At 55.6% G+C, this 19,295-nt stretch overlaps 1 protein-coding gene across 1 annotated transcript; it reads right to left on the reverse strand.

Annotated features, from left to right (window-relative positions):
• Nucleotides 1–2,733: 2,733 nt before the first annotated feature.
• On the reverse strand, nucleotides 2,734–4,617 carry SOX18 (SRY-box transcription factor 18). The gene is made up of 2 exons (XM_077117623.1): nucleotides 4,182–4,617; nucleotides 2,734–3,934 (listed from the first exon to the last, which is right to left on the reverse strand). Exons 1-2 carry the CDS (start codon nucleotides 4,534–4,536, stop codon nucleotides 3,120–3,122), a joined length of 1,170 nt encoding a protein of 389 aa, XP_076973738.1. The 5' UTR covers nucleotides 4,537–4,617; the 3' UTR covers nucleotides 2,734–3,119.
• Between the last annotated feature and the right edge of the window lie 14,678 nt (nucleotides 4,618–19,295).

Raw genomic sequence — 19,295 nt, forward strand, 5'->3', positions numbered from 1 at the left:
CTTTGTGGGGAACTGCTCTAACATAGGAGCTTGTTCAAATTTGGTCATTAGACATGTAAATTCACATAGATTTTAAAGAAAACACACATCCGTGCAAATGCTTGTACATGGGTGTCCCCGATGGCCAGAGGTAGAGAGAACCCAAGTGCAGGTCAGCAGGTGAACACTGTTCCGCCCAAAGACGTGTTGTTCTGATCCCCGCCACAACGAGGAGGCGCCAGTGCCGGGATGCGAAGTGAAAGAAGCAGTTACAAAAGGCCACATACCGCAGGGTTCCTGTGCCAGGAAACATCCAGAGGAGGCAAATCCTTAGGGACAGAAAGCAGGACAGTGGCTGCCTCTGCCGGCAGGTGTGGGGAAACGGGAGAAATAGGGAGCGACTGCTACTGGGTATGGAGTTTCTTTTTGGGGGTGATGAAGAACTTCTAAAATCAGCTTCTAGGTTATACAACATGCAAAGATACTAAAAACCATTGTGTTTGAAACTGGAAACATATATGTAGATTTTGTGAAATGGAAACGAAGTGGTTGGAGTTTAGAATTCTCATCCAGTTGAGGTGGAGAGATGGAAGGGGGGGAAGCTCTCTGCATCCACATGGTGACTTGGGCCCCCAAACGCACATGCTCTCTTTGCCCCACCCAGCACGACCTCGTTGGGGCCAGGTGTGGTAGCTGGTAAGTATGGGGCCCTGCACATGCAGCTGCAGGTGTGCGTGGCTGCGCTGGTGCCCCCCACGTGCCCAGCACCTGCTTTCAGCCCCACTTTCCCTGCCTAACACCCCCCACCCCCGCCACTGCCTGATGATATCTCTCTAGGGACAGGCTGGGTCCCGGGCCTGGGGTAGGGAAGGGGGGCCTCAGCCAGTGCCAACAGGGCGGCGAGAACTTCCCGCCAGGAGCTAGGCTGCCTGGGTCTGCCCTGGCTGACCTAACTCATCAGGTGCTGGGGGGGGGGGGGGTCTTCCCTCTCGGACCCTTGGGGGAGGGCTTGGAAGTTGGTGCAGAGGGCTGGAGCCAGGTGGAGAAGTAGGACCATGGTCCAGCCTGGGAACACAGGGGATGGGGTCTCCTCAGGAAGGGGCCAGGCAGAGGGTCCTGTGAGGAGCCCCACCCATCTGCGACAGTGGAGCTGCCGCTGCTGGAACCAGCTACCTCCCACGGGAGCCACACAGGGAGCCTGGCCAGGCCCCTTTTGTGTCCCCTTCTGATTCAGCTACTGGCCACCCCCAGCCTCCAGCCTCTGGCTCTTGGCAGAGGGACTCCCAGCTCTGCTCTCACCCAGCATAGACACAGCCTCAAGGGGCAGATCCTGGGAGGGATGGGGACCGGCTGAGTAGACCAAAGCTGAACTTGTGTCCTGGTGCCTGCACCAGGAAACACATGAGAGATGCAGATGGAAACGCCGTCTGCTTGTCTGGCACCCCTCTCTGGGTGTGTCTACGGGTATCTCTGGGGTGGAATATACAGGACAGAAAATGCCCCTGACCAAGCAGCAAGGCTCTAGGAGGAGCTATTTCCACGGGTTGAAGCAGTAGAGCAGGCGTCTCTGGGCAGCCTGTTGATTTCTGTGTGTTCCTTGTCCAGCTTGGAGTCTACCTCCTGCCTTCCTGCCTGCTCTTGTTCTGTTTGTCCTTGTCTACTTCTGTCCCTTTCTGTCTGTCTCTCTCTGTCTGAGTATCTTGGGCCCGGTGCCAATGGGAAGGGGATGGGTGGGTCCCCAGTTCTATCTTCTGAGGGGTAGGGCATCTATAAAACAGCTCCCCACCCCCGTTTATCCCACCCTCCAGGTGCACAGACCCATGTCCAGGGGCACTGAGGCTTGTGCACACCTGCAGGCATCAACACTGACGGCACCACTGGAGCGTCACCCTTGCACACACACACACACAGGGCACCTTTTCCACACATGTGGAACTGCACAGAGCCTCACAGGGGCCCGCCTGACCACCCGCTGCCCCGTGGGGAGTGGTGCCCCAGTGGCTGAGCCACGAATGAGCACAGCACCAGGATGGGAGCACGCAGGGCTGGGGCAGAATGGACAAGAGAGTTCAGGATTCCCTCGTCGATGAGGATGGCTGGCCGGAGGAGTGTGAGCGTGTGTGGAGGACTCTCCTGGGGAAAATCTCTGGCGGTCACTGTCAGCAGCAATCCCTGAGCATGTGAGCCCCTCAGCAGGGTCACAGGGAAGCAGCTGGGGGCTCTGGGCTGTGAGGCTAGAGCCCCCTGCCCTGGCCCTGTGATGCCCTCCCCAGGTGTGCACTCAGGTGGGGGCTCTGCCAGCCTCATCCAGTCCCTGGACCTGGCAGGAGCTTTAAGGCAGAAGACTCAAGAGGAATGGAGGGCTGGGAAGGTGGCAGGTCCACACATCATGTCCTCCACCCACCCAGAGAAGGGAGCAGCTGAGGGTGCTGAGACAGACGTGGGGGTGGGGGCAGTGGTCATGAAGGACCAAGCTGGGACACCAGTCTCTGGGAACTCGGAGGCATGTCCAGGGCCCCTTTTTGAGGACCTGCTGCAGCCCCGCCCCCACCCCAGGCTGCTGCACAGACTCACGTGTAGGGGGAGGGGGGCGAGAAGCTTATTGGGGGCAGGTCTGGCCTGCCAAGGGTCCCAGGGTGCCAGCTAGGAACCCAGCACTCAGCGCCTCCTTTTTAAGAAGGCCAGCATTGTTCTTCCTGGCATTGAGAATGCCCTGCTACATTGATGCTTCTGATTAGATACACCCCTTGGAAGGAAAAGTTAAAAAGTTTAATTAAAAATTAAATATATTGTATTATGCATATAAAAAAGGCATGGTAAAAAAAAATCAGTGTGCTTCTAGAAAATGCACTGCAGGAAAAGATTAGGTGCTTCAAGAAACAGAACCCTGGCAGAGCAGGGCGAGGAGTCCTAGTCCCGGGCTTCCTGGAAACCCAGGACTGGGTGCCCCACGCAATGTTCCCTACAGTGGGTGGCCACGAGCCCAGAGAAGTGGCTGGGGATGCAGAATGGGTACGCGTTCCTGCGGGGCTGCTACAGGCACCCGGAACACACACCCGCGACAGAGAGAGAGCAGTGACTCGCAGACAGCTGTAGCAGAGCTGGGCGAGAAACCTGTGCGCCAGGCGGCCAGGCCCGGCCTAGCCCGAGATGCACGCACTGTAGTAGACGGCGCTGCTAGCGTCGGACAGCGCAGATATCAGGCTGCTCTCCTCGGGACACGACATAGCCCGGGGGGCCAGCTTGGCCAGCGCCACAGGGTACGTGAGCCCCGCGCCGTCAGGCCGAGTCCGGCTGCAGTTGAGATACTGGTCGAACTCAGTGAGGTCCACGTCGGCCCACAGGTCGGCGGCAGTCCCCAGGGGCTCCGTGCTCTCCAGCGGCAGGGCCTCTGGCGGCGGCGACAGCGGGCCAGAGAACGGCCCCGGGCCGGGAGCGCCCAGAGCGCTGTAATAGAGGCCGGCCAGCGGCGCGGCGGGGGGCGCGGTCCTGAGCGCCTCGGCCAGGGGCGCCCCATAGCAGCCGCCTGGGTCCCTGGGCAGCTCGGCGGGTGCGTAGGGCGCGCGGAAGGCCCGCAGCGCGCAGTCCTCAGGCGCCGGGGGCGGCGGGAAGAAAGCGGCCTCGCCTGGCTCTAGGCCGTCCAGCGGCGAGCGCTCGGGCGTAGGCAGCCCCAGGCCGTCGAACTCGGCGCCCAGCGGGGGCAGCTCGCGGTAGGGGCGGGCCGGGCCAGACGCCGCGGCAAAGGCCTCGGGGGGCGGCGGCGGCGGTGGAGGTGGCGGGGCCAGGCCCGAGAGCAGGAGGCCGGGCTCCAGCCTCCGGGTCTTGCGCGCCTGCTTCTTGCGGCGCGGCCGGTACTTGTAGTTGGGGTGGTCGCGCAGGTGCTGCACACGCAGCCGCTCCGCCTCCTCCACGAAGGGTCTCTTCTCCGTTGCGCTCAGCTCCTTCCACGCTTTGCCTGCGGGTAACGGGCGCCGGTCACTGGGCCGCCGTCGGGCGCCGAGGCGGCTAAGGAGTTGGGCCCTCCATGCGCCCTGGGCGCGCCGCCAGGGGAGGGCACTAGTCCCACCCAGCTCCCGGCCCCCGCCCCTAGCCTGGGCCCGGCCGGCGCAGGCCCCCGAGGGAAGGAGAGGCTCCATCCTGTCTCCTGGCCCCGCGCCCCCTCTCTTCCTCCCTCCCCCGCCCCGGCCCCCTTCCGCGCTCACCCAGCATCTTACTGAGCACCGCGTTGTGCAGATCGGGGTTCTGCTGCGCCAGCCGCTTGCGCTCGTCCTTCGCCCACACCATGAAGGCGTTCATGGGCCGCCGGATGCGCGACTCGTCCGCTGCCGGGCGCTCCCCGCGGCCGGCCGGGCTGTGGCCATAGCGCCCGGGCTCGGGGCTGCGCGGGGGGCTGCGCGGCGGGCTGCGCGGCGAGGCGGGTGCGGCGGCAGTGGCCGGGGCGTTGGCGGCAGGGAGGCCGCGCGGCTCAGCGGCGGCCCCGGCTCCCGGGGCCCATGCACAGTCGCAGCGGGCGGGCGGGTCGTCCTGTGCGCCGTAGCCGGGCGGCGATCTCTGCATTCCAGCTAGGCGCGGCCGGGGCGGAACGGAGCGCGGGAGCGCGGTGGGCGGCGACGGCGGGCACTGCGGGCCGGGCGGACCGACGGGCGGACCGGGACGGGTAGGTGGGTGGCGGTGGGGACTGGCGGCGGCCTCGCGCCGGGCGGGCGCCCAGATATAGCGGCGCGGGGCCAATCGGCGGCGGGACGGGAGGGGCGGGGCGGACCGGGGCCGCCCCTCTGCGCAGCTCCTTTCTTCTCCGGCCAGGACCGGATCCTGCCGCGCGCTCCCCGCGCCCTCTCTGAGGGGCAGACCCCCTCCCCCCCCCCCGCCCCCCCGCCAAGTGGACAAGGCTCTGGAAGGGGTTCCTCTTTGGAGGCAGCCGTGGCGGCCATGGGGGAGGGTGATAGCGTCCGCGTCTGCCGCATGCAACACCCCCCCCCACCGCGGGGCTGGGCTGGGGGGACCCAGCTCCCAGCGGCGTCAGGCTGGAAGGAGCGCACTGGGGCGGGCGCACGCTTCTCGGCCACAGGACGTCCCGCAGCCCCTCCCAGCCCTCGGCAGAGTTGGAGGCCATCCTCTCATCACCTGCCCAAACGGAGACCCGGGGAGGGAGGCCGCAGCGGGGAGAACAGCCGGCAGGAGGCTTGTCGCGAGGGGAGTGGGTCAGCTGTCGAGTCCCCACAGCCCAGGCCACCATTGCGGCCGCCGACGGAGGGGCTTGCCCGGGAGAGAGGGCGGGGGCTAGGGCCTCTAGCTTCCCAGCTGCTTGCTGTGTCTCCCCACCCCAAGGAGCCAGGGGCCTTTCCCTGGGCGCCAGCCACCCTCCCCCATAACCCAGTGGGGGTTCTACTGGGCTCTGGGCTGGGACACTGGGGCTCTTGGTCCTTGTGACTATTCCCCTGACCACCTCCTCCTCTGCACCAAGTACCAGCTGCCCTACGCACAGATGTGGGCAGCTCCAGGCCTCTGTGGTGGGCAGAGCTGGGAGCCCCCTTCAGCTCCTGCACAGCCAGTCCGGAGGAATGGGGTGGTCGGTCCCTCTGCGGATTCTACAGCACCCCCTGCTCCCCCTCCCCCCCACCACCCGTGGCTGTTCCTGCTTTGCTATCCTCCCAGGAAAGTTGTGTCTATCCTGTCCCCATGGCATGCTCTCTCCTTTCTGACCTCAGCAGGGATTGTCCAGCCCATGCATTAAAGGACTGGACTTCCGAGAACGGTTTCCAGATCTCTCAGAGCCTGGTTGGGTCCCCAGGACCTACTGTGAATGGGACTCAGGGCACTTGGAGGTGGCTTTGCCCCATGCAGGGGCCAGGCAGGGGGTACCCTGCCCCCTGCCCCAGACACTTGCTGGCATCTCCTTCTTCCTCCCCAGCTCTCTTCTGGCTCAGGGTCAGGTGGGTGGCCCCTGATGGGGGCTGTGGTGGAGCTTGCACCTGGGCCCCCTCTGCTTGCAGCCTCATGGGGTCCTGGGACCACAGGGTTCTCCTGGGCAATGGCTGGGCTGGACCAACGTTGCTCTGGCCTCCTCTGTTGTGGTACCTGCACATGGAACAGATTTGCAGTCCCCTTGGGGGCCCTGCCCACCTGCTCTGCAGCCCCTGAGAGGCTGGAGCTGCCCGAGCTGTTGGGAGCATGGACAGGGCAGGGTCCAGCATTACCTCAACACCCCATGGGCCCCACCGGGACGGCTGCCTTGCCTGGCACCAACCACTGACCCTCCCTCTTGGCTGGGCTTTGCGGCCCAGGTGTCCTCTGTTGGGTCCTGTGAGCTGGGGGGGCGGCGGGGGTGCAGGGTGGGAACCTCCTGGAGCGCCTGCTTCCCCTTGCTGGGTCAGGCCGTCCTCAGGTGTATGCTGCCTGGCACGGTTAGGACTTATGGCCCGACACACTGTCCAGATGGGGAAGCATACAGGGTGGGGACAGCAGTAGGGGTGGCCCTGACCTGGGGGCTGTTGGGCTGGGGGCTCCCTTGGCTGAGCGAGGGCTTTTGTGGGCGTAGCCCAGCCCCAGGCGTTGGATGCTGGTCTCTGTGGGTGGTCCCTGCGTGTTCTGGGTACATATGTCTGTGGTCCTGTCTGTGTGTGTCTGCCTGTGTGTGGGGTGAGGTGGACCCGGGGGTTGAGGGCTGCCTGGGATTCGCACCGAGCATGGACAAGGGGGAGTCCTGCTCTGAGTGTCCAACAGTAGGGGGGAGGGTCCCCAACGCCCATCTGTCCTCCAAGCTGGCGCCCCTAAGGGAGGGGGTGGTTCTCAAGTCTAGGATGGTCCCCAAGTTTCTGGCCCCCCTCAGGCTGGCCTGGTCTGGGAGGGATGCTGAGTGTCCCCCTCAGCCTCAGACAGGGACGTGGGGAGGAGGCTGCCTGATCCCCACCTTCCCCTAGCCTGGATCCCTGCGGGTGAGCCCTGCCAAGCATTCTGGGTAGTCTTATTGGGGGCTCTGGGTGGGGGCTCTGCTCAGCTCCAGGGGGGTGGCGGGACCTCCCAGGCGCTGCCCGGGGCGCAGACCGCACAGGCTCCACCAGCCTGGCCCTGGCGACTGCAGAAGCCGTGGAGCTGGGACCAATTACTGTCATCGCCTGGTGCGGGCCCAGGGTGGGGGTGGGGCCCTGCGGTGGGGGTGGGCGCCGGGGGTGGTCCCCCAAGCTATGGCTCTGGACCCAGGGCGCCCTGTCTGGGGCTGGTGTGCTGCTCTCTGCGCAGCTACGGTTGTAGGCGCAGGGGGTGGGGGTGCAGGGAGGTCTCCCAGATCCAGGGGCACCTGTGGGCAGCTATGTCTCTCAGCCAGTGCCCAACCAGGTTCAGTGGACCTGGGGGCCTCACCTGGGGACAGTGGTCCACGGCCTGGGCTTTCCTGCGCAGTCTTGGGAGGCGGAGCCTGGCGTGAGCAGGGCCACTGGATGCCCTGACATGTGGCCAGTGTCCTTCTAGAGGAGGTCAGGGAGGCATGAGCAGGTCTGCCTGCGTGAACTCAGGCAGGTGAGCGAATTCACCTGCTGAGGCCCTTACAAGTGTCGGTTGGTCTGCAGGGGCCACTTGCCGCCCATGTGTCCAGTAAGCACCCTCGAGGTGCCCTCAAGCGGGGGTGGGGCAGGAACTGGGTGACCCCTGCCAGGAGGGCATCTGGGGCTGGGTGAGGGTCTGGAGCCTGAGGTGGGGGAGGGCGAGGGTGTGGTGCTGTGAGATGTTGGGGTGCTGTGAGTCAAGGTGCCTTCTGGGGCAGCGTGGGTCATGGGGACCTGCCTCCAGTTGGCCGCGGGCCGAGTGCGGCCTCTGCAGCAATGGGTGTCCCGGGATTCTGAGCAGGGAACTTTTGGGGTGCTGGATGAGAGTGGGGTGTCTTGGGGGTCATATGATTGGCAGCCACCGTCTGTGTGGCCTCCCTGCCCCCCATGCAGCTGGGGCTCCATGGGAACAGGCAGGGGCGGCAGCCCTGGTTTCCGTGGCAACGGCAGGGCTGGGCCAGGAAGCAGTGCTCAGGAAGGAAGGCGGCCTCCTGGTCCCCGCCGCCCGGCCGGCCCCTGTAATGACCGCATCCCTCAGTCCCCCACCCGGCTGTGTCCCCAAGGCCACCTGTGTTGACAGCCTTGACTTGGCGTCTCGGGCCTGGGGTGGAGGGCTCTGAGCATTGCATTCCTCAGGGAGGGGCTCCCCTCTGCACACCTGTGTGTCTGGCCCCAGGTGGCCCTCTATGTGCCCTGCACAGGGCCACCTTGACAGCCCTGGCCCCACCCTCCCCTACTGGGCTCTGTGTGACAGCAGCCCGCAGGGAATGCAGTGAGGCCAGCCCCCCTGGGAACCAGGGAGGGGGAAACCAGGGTAGAAGTAGGTACAGGGTGCCCCAGCGGTCACCCCCTGGGTCAGCCCCATGTGGTCACTCCAGGTGATCCCAAGAAGCCCCCACAGTCATCCCTCTAGTAGTGACCCCAGGTGACCCCCGGGCAGCCACCCTGCCCGGCCCTCGCCCCAGCTTGGTGCTGCGGGGGCCAAGTCTGCAGCTGTGCATGTCTTTTCTGCCACTGCCCTGACTTTGGTAGCTCAGCAGGCTGGGACAGCCAGATGTGCTGGGGACACAGTCAAGCACCCGACCCCCCAACCTCCCACCCCCTGGCTCAGGCAGGAATCATTTCCTCGCTTGTTTGTTCCTCGTTCAGCATCGGCTATGGGTCCTCCGTCCTGGCAAGCTGCAGGACGTTTGCAGAAAGGCCAGAATTTGGGGCACTCAGCAGTGACCCAGGCTGCAGGGGGTGGTGCCAGGTATGGGGGTGCTGGGGTAGATGTGGCCCTTCCTTGGTGTGGCATTTAGCCACCTCCTGACAGAAAGGTGGGAGGAACCGTGGGTGGGGGGGAATGTCTCATGCTGGGGGCATGCAAAGGCCCCAGGGCAGGGAGATGGGAAGAGCACCTGGAGTGGGTATGGGGGGCTCAGGGGACAAAGATCTGGCTTTTCTCTGAGCAAGACTTGGGTACTTGGTGGGGCTGTGAGCAGGGGAAGGGGAGCTGACTTGGCTCCCCAGCCCAGGCACCACTGCTGGGTGGTGACAGGCTGCGAGGCAGGAAGGACGGGCTGACCCCAGCCAAGAGGAGCTGGGGGAGGGGGGGCGGTGCTCCTCTCTTCAAGGGTAGGGTGGGGGCCAGTGTGCTTGGGCCCTGGGCAGGCGGGGCTGCAGGGCCCCTGGGTTTGCCCCCCTGTGAGTCAGCTCTGCACCTTCACCCACAGCCCCTGACCCCTGTGCTGCCGGGGCCCTGGGGAGGGGAGGGTGGGGTAGCCACTGGCAGGGCGGGAGGCAGCGTTTCTGGGAATTGTGTGGGGGAAGCTCATTGTTAAAGTGAGCCCTGGAGCAGCGGCTGAGGCCTCTGGGGGATGCCGTTGCCTCCCCCCAGCTCTGCCTGGGGTTGGGGGGTGGTGCTGGACCAGGGCCAAGGCTGGGGACTTTCCATGAGACCCTGCCCAGGGGGCAGCTGTCCCACTCTGCAGAATGGGGGATCGAGGCTCCTAGAGTGGGAGGCCCCACCCAGCCCCAGTGGTGACAGCCGGCCGAGCAGAAGCAGCCCCCTCGGGCCCTAAGGCTCAGCCCATCTGCCTCACCTGGCCTCAGAGAGGCTCCTCAGAGCCCCTGTGGCACCCCTTTGGATGGAAGTGTCTGATGAGGTGGGGTGTTGGGACAGCTAGAGATGCCTGGGCTGGGGAGGGCCAGCAGGATGGGGGGCTCATTAATGGAGTGAGGCACTTCGCCCCAGCCCTTGCCAGCCAGCCCCCTTCCCGGGGTCATGGGAAGCGAGGGGGGGCTCTGTGTGAGCTCAGTAGCTTGGGCCTTCCCACCGCAGCCCCTGCCCTGGCCAGAAGGAAGCGCGGACGCCGACCCGCTAGGGTCACGGCCAACCCTGGGCAGGCGGGGGTGGCGGGGACACAAATAGAAAAATAAATGTCCCGGGTTTCCCATGTCTCACGTGGGCAGGGGGCGGGGAAGGGGAAGGGGTGGGCTCCTGGGCCAAAGGTGCTCCTGGCTTGCTGGGAGGAGCCCCTGGGTAGTTGCTGGGCGTGGCCAGCCCATGTCTGCCCCTCCAGCTCCCGCTCCCCGCACTGGGGTACGTCTCTCCGGTCCGACCCAGGACAGGGCTGTGGTCCTCATAGAGGGCAGGTCCAAGTATCTCTTTCCATAGACATCACTGAATGAGCTGCCTGTTGGAAGCAATGCATGGAAGTCTCCCTGGAGGAGGAGGCAAAATCCCTTAAGGAAGAGCTGTGGTGAACTCAGCCCCAGGCCTGGGGTCTAGTGTTCTGTTGGTCTATCCTCTGTGGAAGGGTATGGACTTTTGCCTATCCTCAGACCCCATGGAAGCCTTGACCCTAGGAAGAGAGTATGTTTCTTGTTGTGGGACCTGGTGGAGTTTGTGCCTTGGGGTCAGAAGCGTTCAGAGATGGGAGGTGTTTGAATGGGTTTTGAAGCCTGGGTAGGAGTTTGCCACGTGGTGCTGGAGGTAAGGGTACCCAGGAAGCTCATGCAGAGACCCAGGAGAGTGAACTCCCGAGGTGGGGGGCTGTGGGTCATGCCTTCAGGCCAGAGCCATGGAGGGAGCCCGGCTGGGCCCTAGGGCATGGGGTCCAGGGGTCAGACGGGTTCCAATGTTGGTGTCATCTCCTGCCACCCCACACCTGCCTGTGCCCCTCCGTGCACCCGCCCCTTTCCTTCCTCCTCCATCCGTCCATCTGCCCCTCACTCAGGCATTTATTGGGCACCTACTGTGTGTCCTGGGAAGCACCAGGCTCCTGGGTGAGTGCCTGGGCTGAAGGATACCAATTGTTCTGAGGTTGGGGTATGAGGGTGGGCGCCCCCTTCCTGCAGGTGTAGGATGGGTCTGGTGGCCCAGGAGCACCCCAAGAGGGGCTTGTATTGCTGGGGAGCCCCTCTGAGGAGGAAGCCACCCTACAGGTAAGACCAAGGCTGCCAGCTGGGGTGTGACCCCCCTGAGGTCCCGTGACCTGGAGCCACTACCAGCCGGCTGCAGTGTGCTCCCTGTCTGGCCATCAGGCCGCTCAGCCAGTCTGTGGCTCGCCTCCGCCACCCAGAGGCTGCTGTTCACACTGGCCAGGCCAAGCTGGGGACAGGAGCCCTGAGCGCCTCCTGCAGCAGGCCACCCCTTGTTCTGGCCACACGCCTCAGTCTTCCCCCGTGTGAGCCCCAGGCTTCTGCCGAGCTTCAGTTGGTAACTTCAGGAGATGGCAGTTCTCAGAGGAGGGAGGGAGCCTGGCTGGGACAGGCAGCCCCAGGCCCCCTCTTCCCGGGACAGGCAGCCCCAGGCCCCCTCTGTGCCAGGGCCCCTGGCAGCTGTGGCTCTCAGAATGCACACCGTAAATGTGTAGGATTACAAATGAAACCAGTTGTACCGAAACACACTTAATATCTACACAGAACACAATAACAGATGTATTTTTCACCTAACAATACTCAACTGTCCTGTGTACAACCAGAAATAAACTAAATCTCTCCAGAACAGGGTACAAGTCCTTGGGTAATATTCACTCTTAAACTTGGTGTCCTATAACATATATAATATGACATGAACAATACAACTTACATCACATAAGGGGATATAATAGAGAAGAAAACAAAGATATTTGCTTTATGTACAAATACAGCAAAACATGGAAGACGTATTCGTTCTATCACAGTTCTCATTTCTGTAACTGGTCCTGTGGTCGTAGTTCATATTTATCACTACCTTCTTCCACTACCCGTTCCATGTTCCCTTTACCCTCAGCAAGCACTTCAGCTGGCCATGGTTCTTTGCCTCGTGGAGTGACCCAGACCTTCATTCCTAAAGTTTCTGGACCATTGGTATTCCTGCCTGGATTGGGTTGTTGCAGTTTTCCACTGACTTTAATCACAGGATGCCCTAGGGGATCTCTTGTATTTCAGGACAACTCTTCTTTACCTCCATTGTTGTAGTTGCAGTCCTATTTCCCCCTGATAGTCAGGGTCAATCACCCTAGTCAGAACAGTAATCCCCTTCCTTGTCTTTTGATTTAGAGGCATGAGAAGGCCAAAGTGACCAGGTGGTAGTCTTAACTTCCAGTTCAATGGAATCACTGTTGTGTCTCCTGGCAGGAGCACTCCTCCTTTTGGAATAAGACCTGTAGACCAGCAGAGCTCAAGGTCGCAGGGACAGCAAACAAAAAATTTCATAGTGGATCACTAGGGGTGATAGCGAGTGGTGCCACTCCCATTTCCACCCCTTGATTCTGGGACCCATGAATTCTGGCTATGGGAAAAACAGCATGTAGAATGGATGCTGAGTCAGAGCATACAAAGCCTCCTGGAGAATATTGCCCCAGCTCTGCAAGGTATTGCCACCTAGTTGGTGCCATAATTGGGTCTTCAAAAGGCCATTCCACCGTTCTGTCAATTCTGCTGTCTCTGGATGATGGCAAACATGGTAAGACCAGAGAATTCCATGAGCCTGTTCCTGCACTTCATTTTCTGTGAAATGAGTTCCTTGATCAGAAGCAGTGCTGTGTGGAATACCATGATGGTGGATAAGGCATTCCATAAATCCACAGATGGTAGTTTTTGTGGGAGCATTGTGTGCAGGTAAGGCAAACCCATATCCTGAGTATGTGTCTATTCCAGTTAAAACAAATTGCTGCCCCTTCCATGATGGAAGTGGTCCAATATAATCAACCTGCCACCAGGTAGCAGGCTGATCACCTTGAGGAATGGTGCCATATTGGGCACTGAGTGTGGGTCTCTGCTGCTTACAGATTGGGCACTCAGCAGTGGCTGTGGCCAGGTCGGTCTTGGTGAGTGGAAGTCCATGTTGCTGAGCCCATGCATAACCTCCATCCCTACCACCATGACCACTTTGTTCATAAGCCCATTGGGCAATGGCAGGAGTGGCTGAGGAAAGAGGCTGATTGGTATCCACAGAATAGGTCATTTCATCCACTTATTTATTAAATCTTCTTCTGCTGTAGTGACCCTCTGATAAACATTCACATAGGACACTAATACCTTCAGGTTTTTTGCCCTTTCAGAAAGGTCTATCCACATACCTCTTCCCCAGACCTCTTTGTAACCTATTTTCCAATGATGTTCTTTTCAAATCTTTGACCATCCAGCCAAACCATTAGCAACAGCTCATGAGTCAGTTTACAACACACCTCCGGGCAGTTCCCCAAGCAAAATGAGCAACCAGGTGCTCTGCTTGAAGTTCTGCCTGCTGTGGGGATCTCTCCTCATCACTGTCCTTCAGAAATAGCCCAGAAAGGGGCTTGCAGCGCTGCAACTGTCCTCTTTCAGGTGATACCTGCATATTGGGAGAACCATCTATAGACCAGACCCAAGCTATCTCTTAGAACCAGTCAACTGATTTTAGGGAACTCACCAAAAAAGCCATAGCTCTGGGATGGGAAAGAGAAGGTAATGTGGCAGGAGTGGAGATCATGGGCATTTGGGACATTTCCTCATGTAACTTACTTGTGCCTTCATGACCTGCTGTGGCCCTATTTCATATATGCCATTTCCATTTTATGATAGAGTGCTGCTGCGCATGCCCAACTTTCTGACTTGGTGGGTCAGACAATACCCATCTCATGACAGGCAACCCAAGTCTCATGGTAAGTTGGTGGCCCATGGTTAAGCGTTCAGTATCTACTGAGGCCCAGTAGCAGGCCAAAAACTGTTTCTCAAAAGGAGAGTAGTTATCTGCAGCAAATGGTAAGGCTTTGCTCCAAAATCCTAAGGGTCTGCATTGTGATTCTCCTGTAGGGACCTGCCAGAGGCTCCAGACAGCATCTGTACTTGCCACTGACACTTCCAGCACCATTGGATCTGCTGGATCTAATGGCCCAAGTGGTACAGCTGTTTGCACAGCAGCCTGGACCTGTTGCAGAGCCTCCTTTTGTTCTGGTCCCCATTCAAAACTAGCAGCTTTTCTGGCCACGTGGTAAATGGGCCAGAGTAGCACACCCAAATGGGGTATATGTTGTTTCCAAAATCCAAAGAAGCCAATTAGGCATTGTGCCTCCTTTTTGGTCATAGGAGGGGCCAGATGCAACAGCTTATCCTTCACCTTATAAGGTATATCTCAACATGCCTCAAATCACTGGACATCTAGAAAGTTCACTGAGGTGGAAGGCCCCTCAGTATTTTTGTTGGATTTATCTTCCATCCCCTGACACACAAATACCTTACTAATAAATCTAGAGTAGTTGCTACTTCCTATTCACTAGGTCCAGTCATCATGATATCATCAATATAACCGACCAGTGTGATGTTTTGTGGGAGGGAGAAACAATGAAGGCCCCTGTGGACAAGATTAGGACATAGGGCTGGAGAATTGATATACCCCTGAGGCAGGACAGTGAATGTATACTGCTGGATTTGCCACCTGAAAGCAAACTTTTGGTGGTCTTTACTAATGGCTATTGAGAAAAAAGCATTTGCAGATCAATAGCTGCATACCAGGCAAAAGGGATGTTTTGATTTGCTTAAGCAATGATGCCACATCTAGTACAGCAGCTGCAATTGGAGTCATCACCTGGTTAAGTTTATGATGATCTACTGTCATTCTCCAAGCCCCATCTGTTTTCTGCACAGGCCAAATAGGAGAGTTGAATGGGGTTGTGGGGGGAATCACCACCCCTTAAGAGTGACACTAATCTCTGCAATCCCTCCAGGAATCCAGTATTGCTTATGATTTATTATTTTGCTAGGTAGGGGCAGCTCTAGCAGCTTCTACCTGGCCTTTCCTACCATAATAGCCCTCACTCCACAAGCCCGGGAGCCAATGAGGGGATCCTGCCAGTTGCTCAGTATGTCTATTCCAATTATGCATTCTGGAACTGGGGAAATAACCACAGAATGGGTTCAGGGGCCCACTGGACCCATTGTGAGACGGACCTGAGCTAAAACTCCATTGATCACCTGGCCTCCATAAGCTCTTACTCTGATTGGTGGACCAGAGTGATGTTTTGGGTCTCCTGGAATTAATATTGCTTCTGAGCCTGTGTCTAATAATCCCCCAAATATCTGATCATTTCCTTTCCCCTAAAGCACAGTCACCCTGGTAAAAGGCCGTAGGTCTCCTTGGGGAAGGCTGGGGGGAATGCCAACAGTGTAAATTTTGGGCAGTGTTACGGGGTCCTTCCCCAAGGACAACTGGCCCTTCCTTCATCCAAGGGTCTGTAATCTGTCTCAAGTCTGAGAATTGATTAATGGGCCATGACTCTCTGTTTTTTTTAATTAAAGTTAGACTTCAGTTCACTTGACCTAGAGCTCTTCTGCTTATACAACGCAAGAATTTAGAAGACTGCCCATCTGTTTTACTTCTAGGTACCCCATGATCTACTAGCTAACACCACAAGTCTCTATGAATCAGAGACTTTTGACTCTGAGTATTTTGGGATGCTGTTTTGGGTCTGCTGTCCATTATGGTGGCTATGCCCATCTTGTCTCTGGCAATTAACTGCTGTCACCTGGCTTCTGCCAACTCAGGATCCAATTATCCCTATTGTGCTTAAGGATTCCAGCTCAGTGACAGCAGTTCCCATAGTAATATCTGACCTGTAGAGAAGAGCAACTACAGTGCTCTTCAGGGACGATGGAGCTAGTCTCACAAATTTATTTTTCAGAGTCTTGATAAAAGGTGTGTCCTCTGGACATTCCTGTGAGCAAGTCTCCCATGAAAAATCCACACTAACAGTCCCATCTCTCTAAGCCTCTGGATCCCCTCATCTACATTATACCAGGGCAGTTCTGGCATTTCCATCTCAGGTAATGTTGGTGTTCTAGTTTGCTAGCTGCTGGAATGCAATATACCGGAACAGAACGGGTTTTAAAAAGAGGAATTTAATAAGTTGCTAGTTTACAGTTCTAAGGCTGAGAAAACGTCCCAATGAAAACAAGTCTATAGAAATGACCAATCAAAGGTATCCATCCAGGGAAAGATACCTTGGTTCAGGAAGGCCGATGAAGTTCAGGGTTTCTCTCTCAAGTGAGAAGGCACATGGCAAACATGGCATCATCTGCTAGTTTCTTCTCCTGGCTTCCTGTTTCATGAAGCTCCCCGGGAGACATTTTCCTTCTTCATCTCCAAAGGTTGCTGGCTGGTGGACTCTCCTTCTCATGGTTATGTAATTCTGCTCTGCTCTCTCTGAATGTCTTTTTCAAAATATTTCCTCTTTTATAGGACTCCAGTAAACCAATCAAGACCCACCCAAATGGGTGGAGACATGTCGTCACCTAATCCAGTTTAACAACCACTCTTGACTAAATCACATCATCCAGGGAGACGATCCAATCACAGTTTCAAACATACAATATTGAACAGGGATTATTCTGCTTTTTTGAAATGGGATTTAGATTAAAACATGGCTTTTCTAGGGGCCATATATCCTTTCAAACCAGCACAGTTGGCCACCTCTTGATCCATGTTTCAGCTAATCACCCAAACTAACTGTTAACACCTTTTCTAACCCCTCGAGCTACAACACTGAATGCAGAATTTCTGCTTAGTGAGGCCATATAAAAAATTCAGTGTAATCCAACTTCATATTCCTTCCACGCTTACTTCACACCCTTAATATCCATCACTACATCGATTCCCCGGATTTCTGTCTGTATAAATGGGAAAACTTTCGCAGTTCTTTTGAAATATAGTGAACCTCCTCATGGGTCACATCTTGTACCTCACCTTTCAGGACCTGATGGGACTTTAGTCTAGTTATAGGTCTTGGAAAAAACCTTCAAGGGGTGGGTCATGAAAAGCATTAAAAGTATCTTTCAAGCCAATTATTTCAGGGCATTTTGTTGCAGTTTCATCTTGTGAAACAGGATTAATCTCTCCAGACAGAGGGGTGAAGGCTGTTTCCCCAGGGGAGGTGGTTACAAGTTTAGCAGGCACTGAAAGGGTTAATCTCTTTAGGTGGTGGTTGAGGGGCCCGTTTCTCAGGGCAGGCTGGAGGTGGGGTGGCTGTTTACTCAGGACACACCATTACAGGTTTATCTAGTAACAACTCAGCAGAATCCAGGATTCCAACCCATGCCATCATTATCAACCCATAGGACCCCAGTCCAATTTTCAGGATTCCATGCTTTTTCAGTCAAAACCCTTACTTTAATAGCAGACATCCTGCAAGGTTGAGAATTCAGTTTATGTCGTAAATCTGCTACTTATATAACGAGACTGTGGGTCTGATTTTCAGAGATCTCAAGTCTGTGACCACAGGAAATAAGATTTTCTTTCAGGGCACACAAAGAAACTTTAACATCTTTCATATGGTGTTTAAGTTGCAAATTTGAAGACTTTAGTTCATCTTTTTCTCTTCTAACTATATTCAGTGTATCTAACACAACCAACCAACATCATTATACCTCTAACCCCCCCGAAACTCTGTAACTGTGTCAAAAACATTGTCACCCAGAGCCTTGTCTCATATAAGCATATGACTAGGAGAATCAAATGGTGATACTTTGTTCATCTGTATCGCCAACTTATGTCACAGACTGTCAGAGCCGCCTTGATTATTGGGAATAGAGTCATTAGTGCCTTTGAAACTAATTAGAGTAGAAAACCAATTGCAAAAACACATTTTTCATATTTAAAAAATTATTTTAATTTTCCCAAGAAGGACTCCCAGTACCAAAGCTGTATTAGTCAGGGTTCTTTAAGGAAATAGAACCAACAGGAGATATCTGTAAATATGAGAATTTATAAAAGTGTCTGATACAACTGCAGGATGCACAAGTCCAAATTCTGTAGGGCAGGCTGCAAACTGAATAATTCTCTCTTCTGACTGTCGAAGTCATCAACTCTCCCTTAAAAGTCTTTAACTGATTGGATTAAATCCACTGCCTTTTAATAGGTGAGTTTATTCCACTGACATCCAGGTAATAAGTGAGAAGGAAGGATTTACTTTTGCCATTTAGCTATTTGTTTTCTGTATGTCTTGTAGCCTTTTTGTTCCTCAATTATTCCATTACTATCTTTTAAAAATATGTAGTTGCTTTTTTTCATTTTCATTTGTGTTTGATGTTTCCAAATGTAAAAACAAAGTCAACGATTCTTACACCAATTATCTCAAATGAGACCATGCAAAGTAATTCAAAGTGTGCACAACATTCATTTGCCCCCCACCCCCTTGGCATTGCTGTTTTATATAGTGGTGCAATCAACAGAAAACTTGAATGGCATGTGCTCAGTGGAAAATGTCACCTTTTTAGTTGCATTTTTATAGTGTACAATTTGCTTCCCTTCTTTCCTTTTCTTTATATATTTTTAACTTTATTAGAAGTTACCTTTTTAATTACAATTAATATCCTAAAATAACAACCTGGTTTGAGTAGTAATAACCTAGTTTCGGTAGTATACAAACTCTCTACTCCCATATATTTCTTTCCCTCCCTCTTTATTTTGTTACTGGCTCAGTTTACATCTTTATACATTGTATGTCCATTAACATCGAGTTTAAATGTGATTTTACACATTTGCCTGTTAATTCATGCCTGTTATATATACAACAATATAGGATTTTATGTTTACATATGACGTTACCTTTACTTTTTCGTATGGCTCCTTGTTACCATCTAGAATCCTTTCATTTTTAGCCTAATGGACTCATTAAAGGGATTTCTTGCAGCCTAGGTCTTGTGGCAACGATCTCTTTCAGCTTTTGTTTATCTGTAAATGTCTTAGTCTCCTTTATTTATTATTTATTTTATTTATTTATTTTTTACACGGGCAGGCACTGGGAATTGAACCCGGGTCTCCGGCACTCTGCCACTGAGCCACGGTTGCCTGTCCGTGTCCATTATTTTTGAAGGATAATTATGCCAAGTATAGAATTTTTGGTAGACAGTTTTTTCTTTAAAGTCTCTCAATGTGCCGCCTCCCTGACTTCTGGCCTCCACTGCTTTTTATTAGAAGTGTGTTACTCGTATCGGGGTTGCCGTGCATGTGAAGACTCGTTTCTCTCTTGCCTTCAACATCTTCTCTAGCTTTGCATTTTGACAGTTTTGCAACACTGTATCTTGGAATGGATCTTTCAGAGTCTGTCCTGCTTAAAGTTTGTCGTATTTCCAGGATGCTTAAATTCATCTCTTTCATTAGATTTGGCCATTATTCCTTCAAACATTTTTCCTGCCTCTTTCTCGCTTTCTCTCGTCCTTCTGGGACTCCGGTGATGAGTATGTTGTACCTATGATGGTGTCCCACGGCTCCCTCAGGCTCTGTCATTTTTCTTCATAGTTTCGTTCTTTCTGCTCCTCATACTGTATAAT

Source organism: Tamandua tetradactyla, chromosome 1, assembly GCF_023851605.1.
Source record: "Tamandua tetradactyla isolate mTamTet1 chromosome 1, mTamTet1.pri, whole genome shotgun sequence".
NCBI classification, from domain to species: domain Eukaryota; kingdom Metazoa; phylum Chordata; class Mammalia; order Pilosa; family Myrmecophagidae; genus Tamandua; species Tamandua tetradactyla.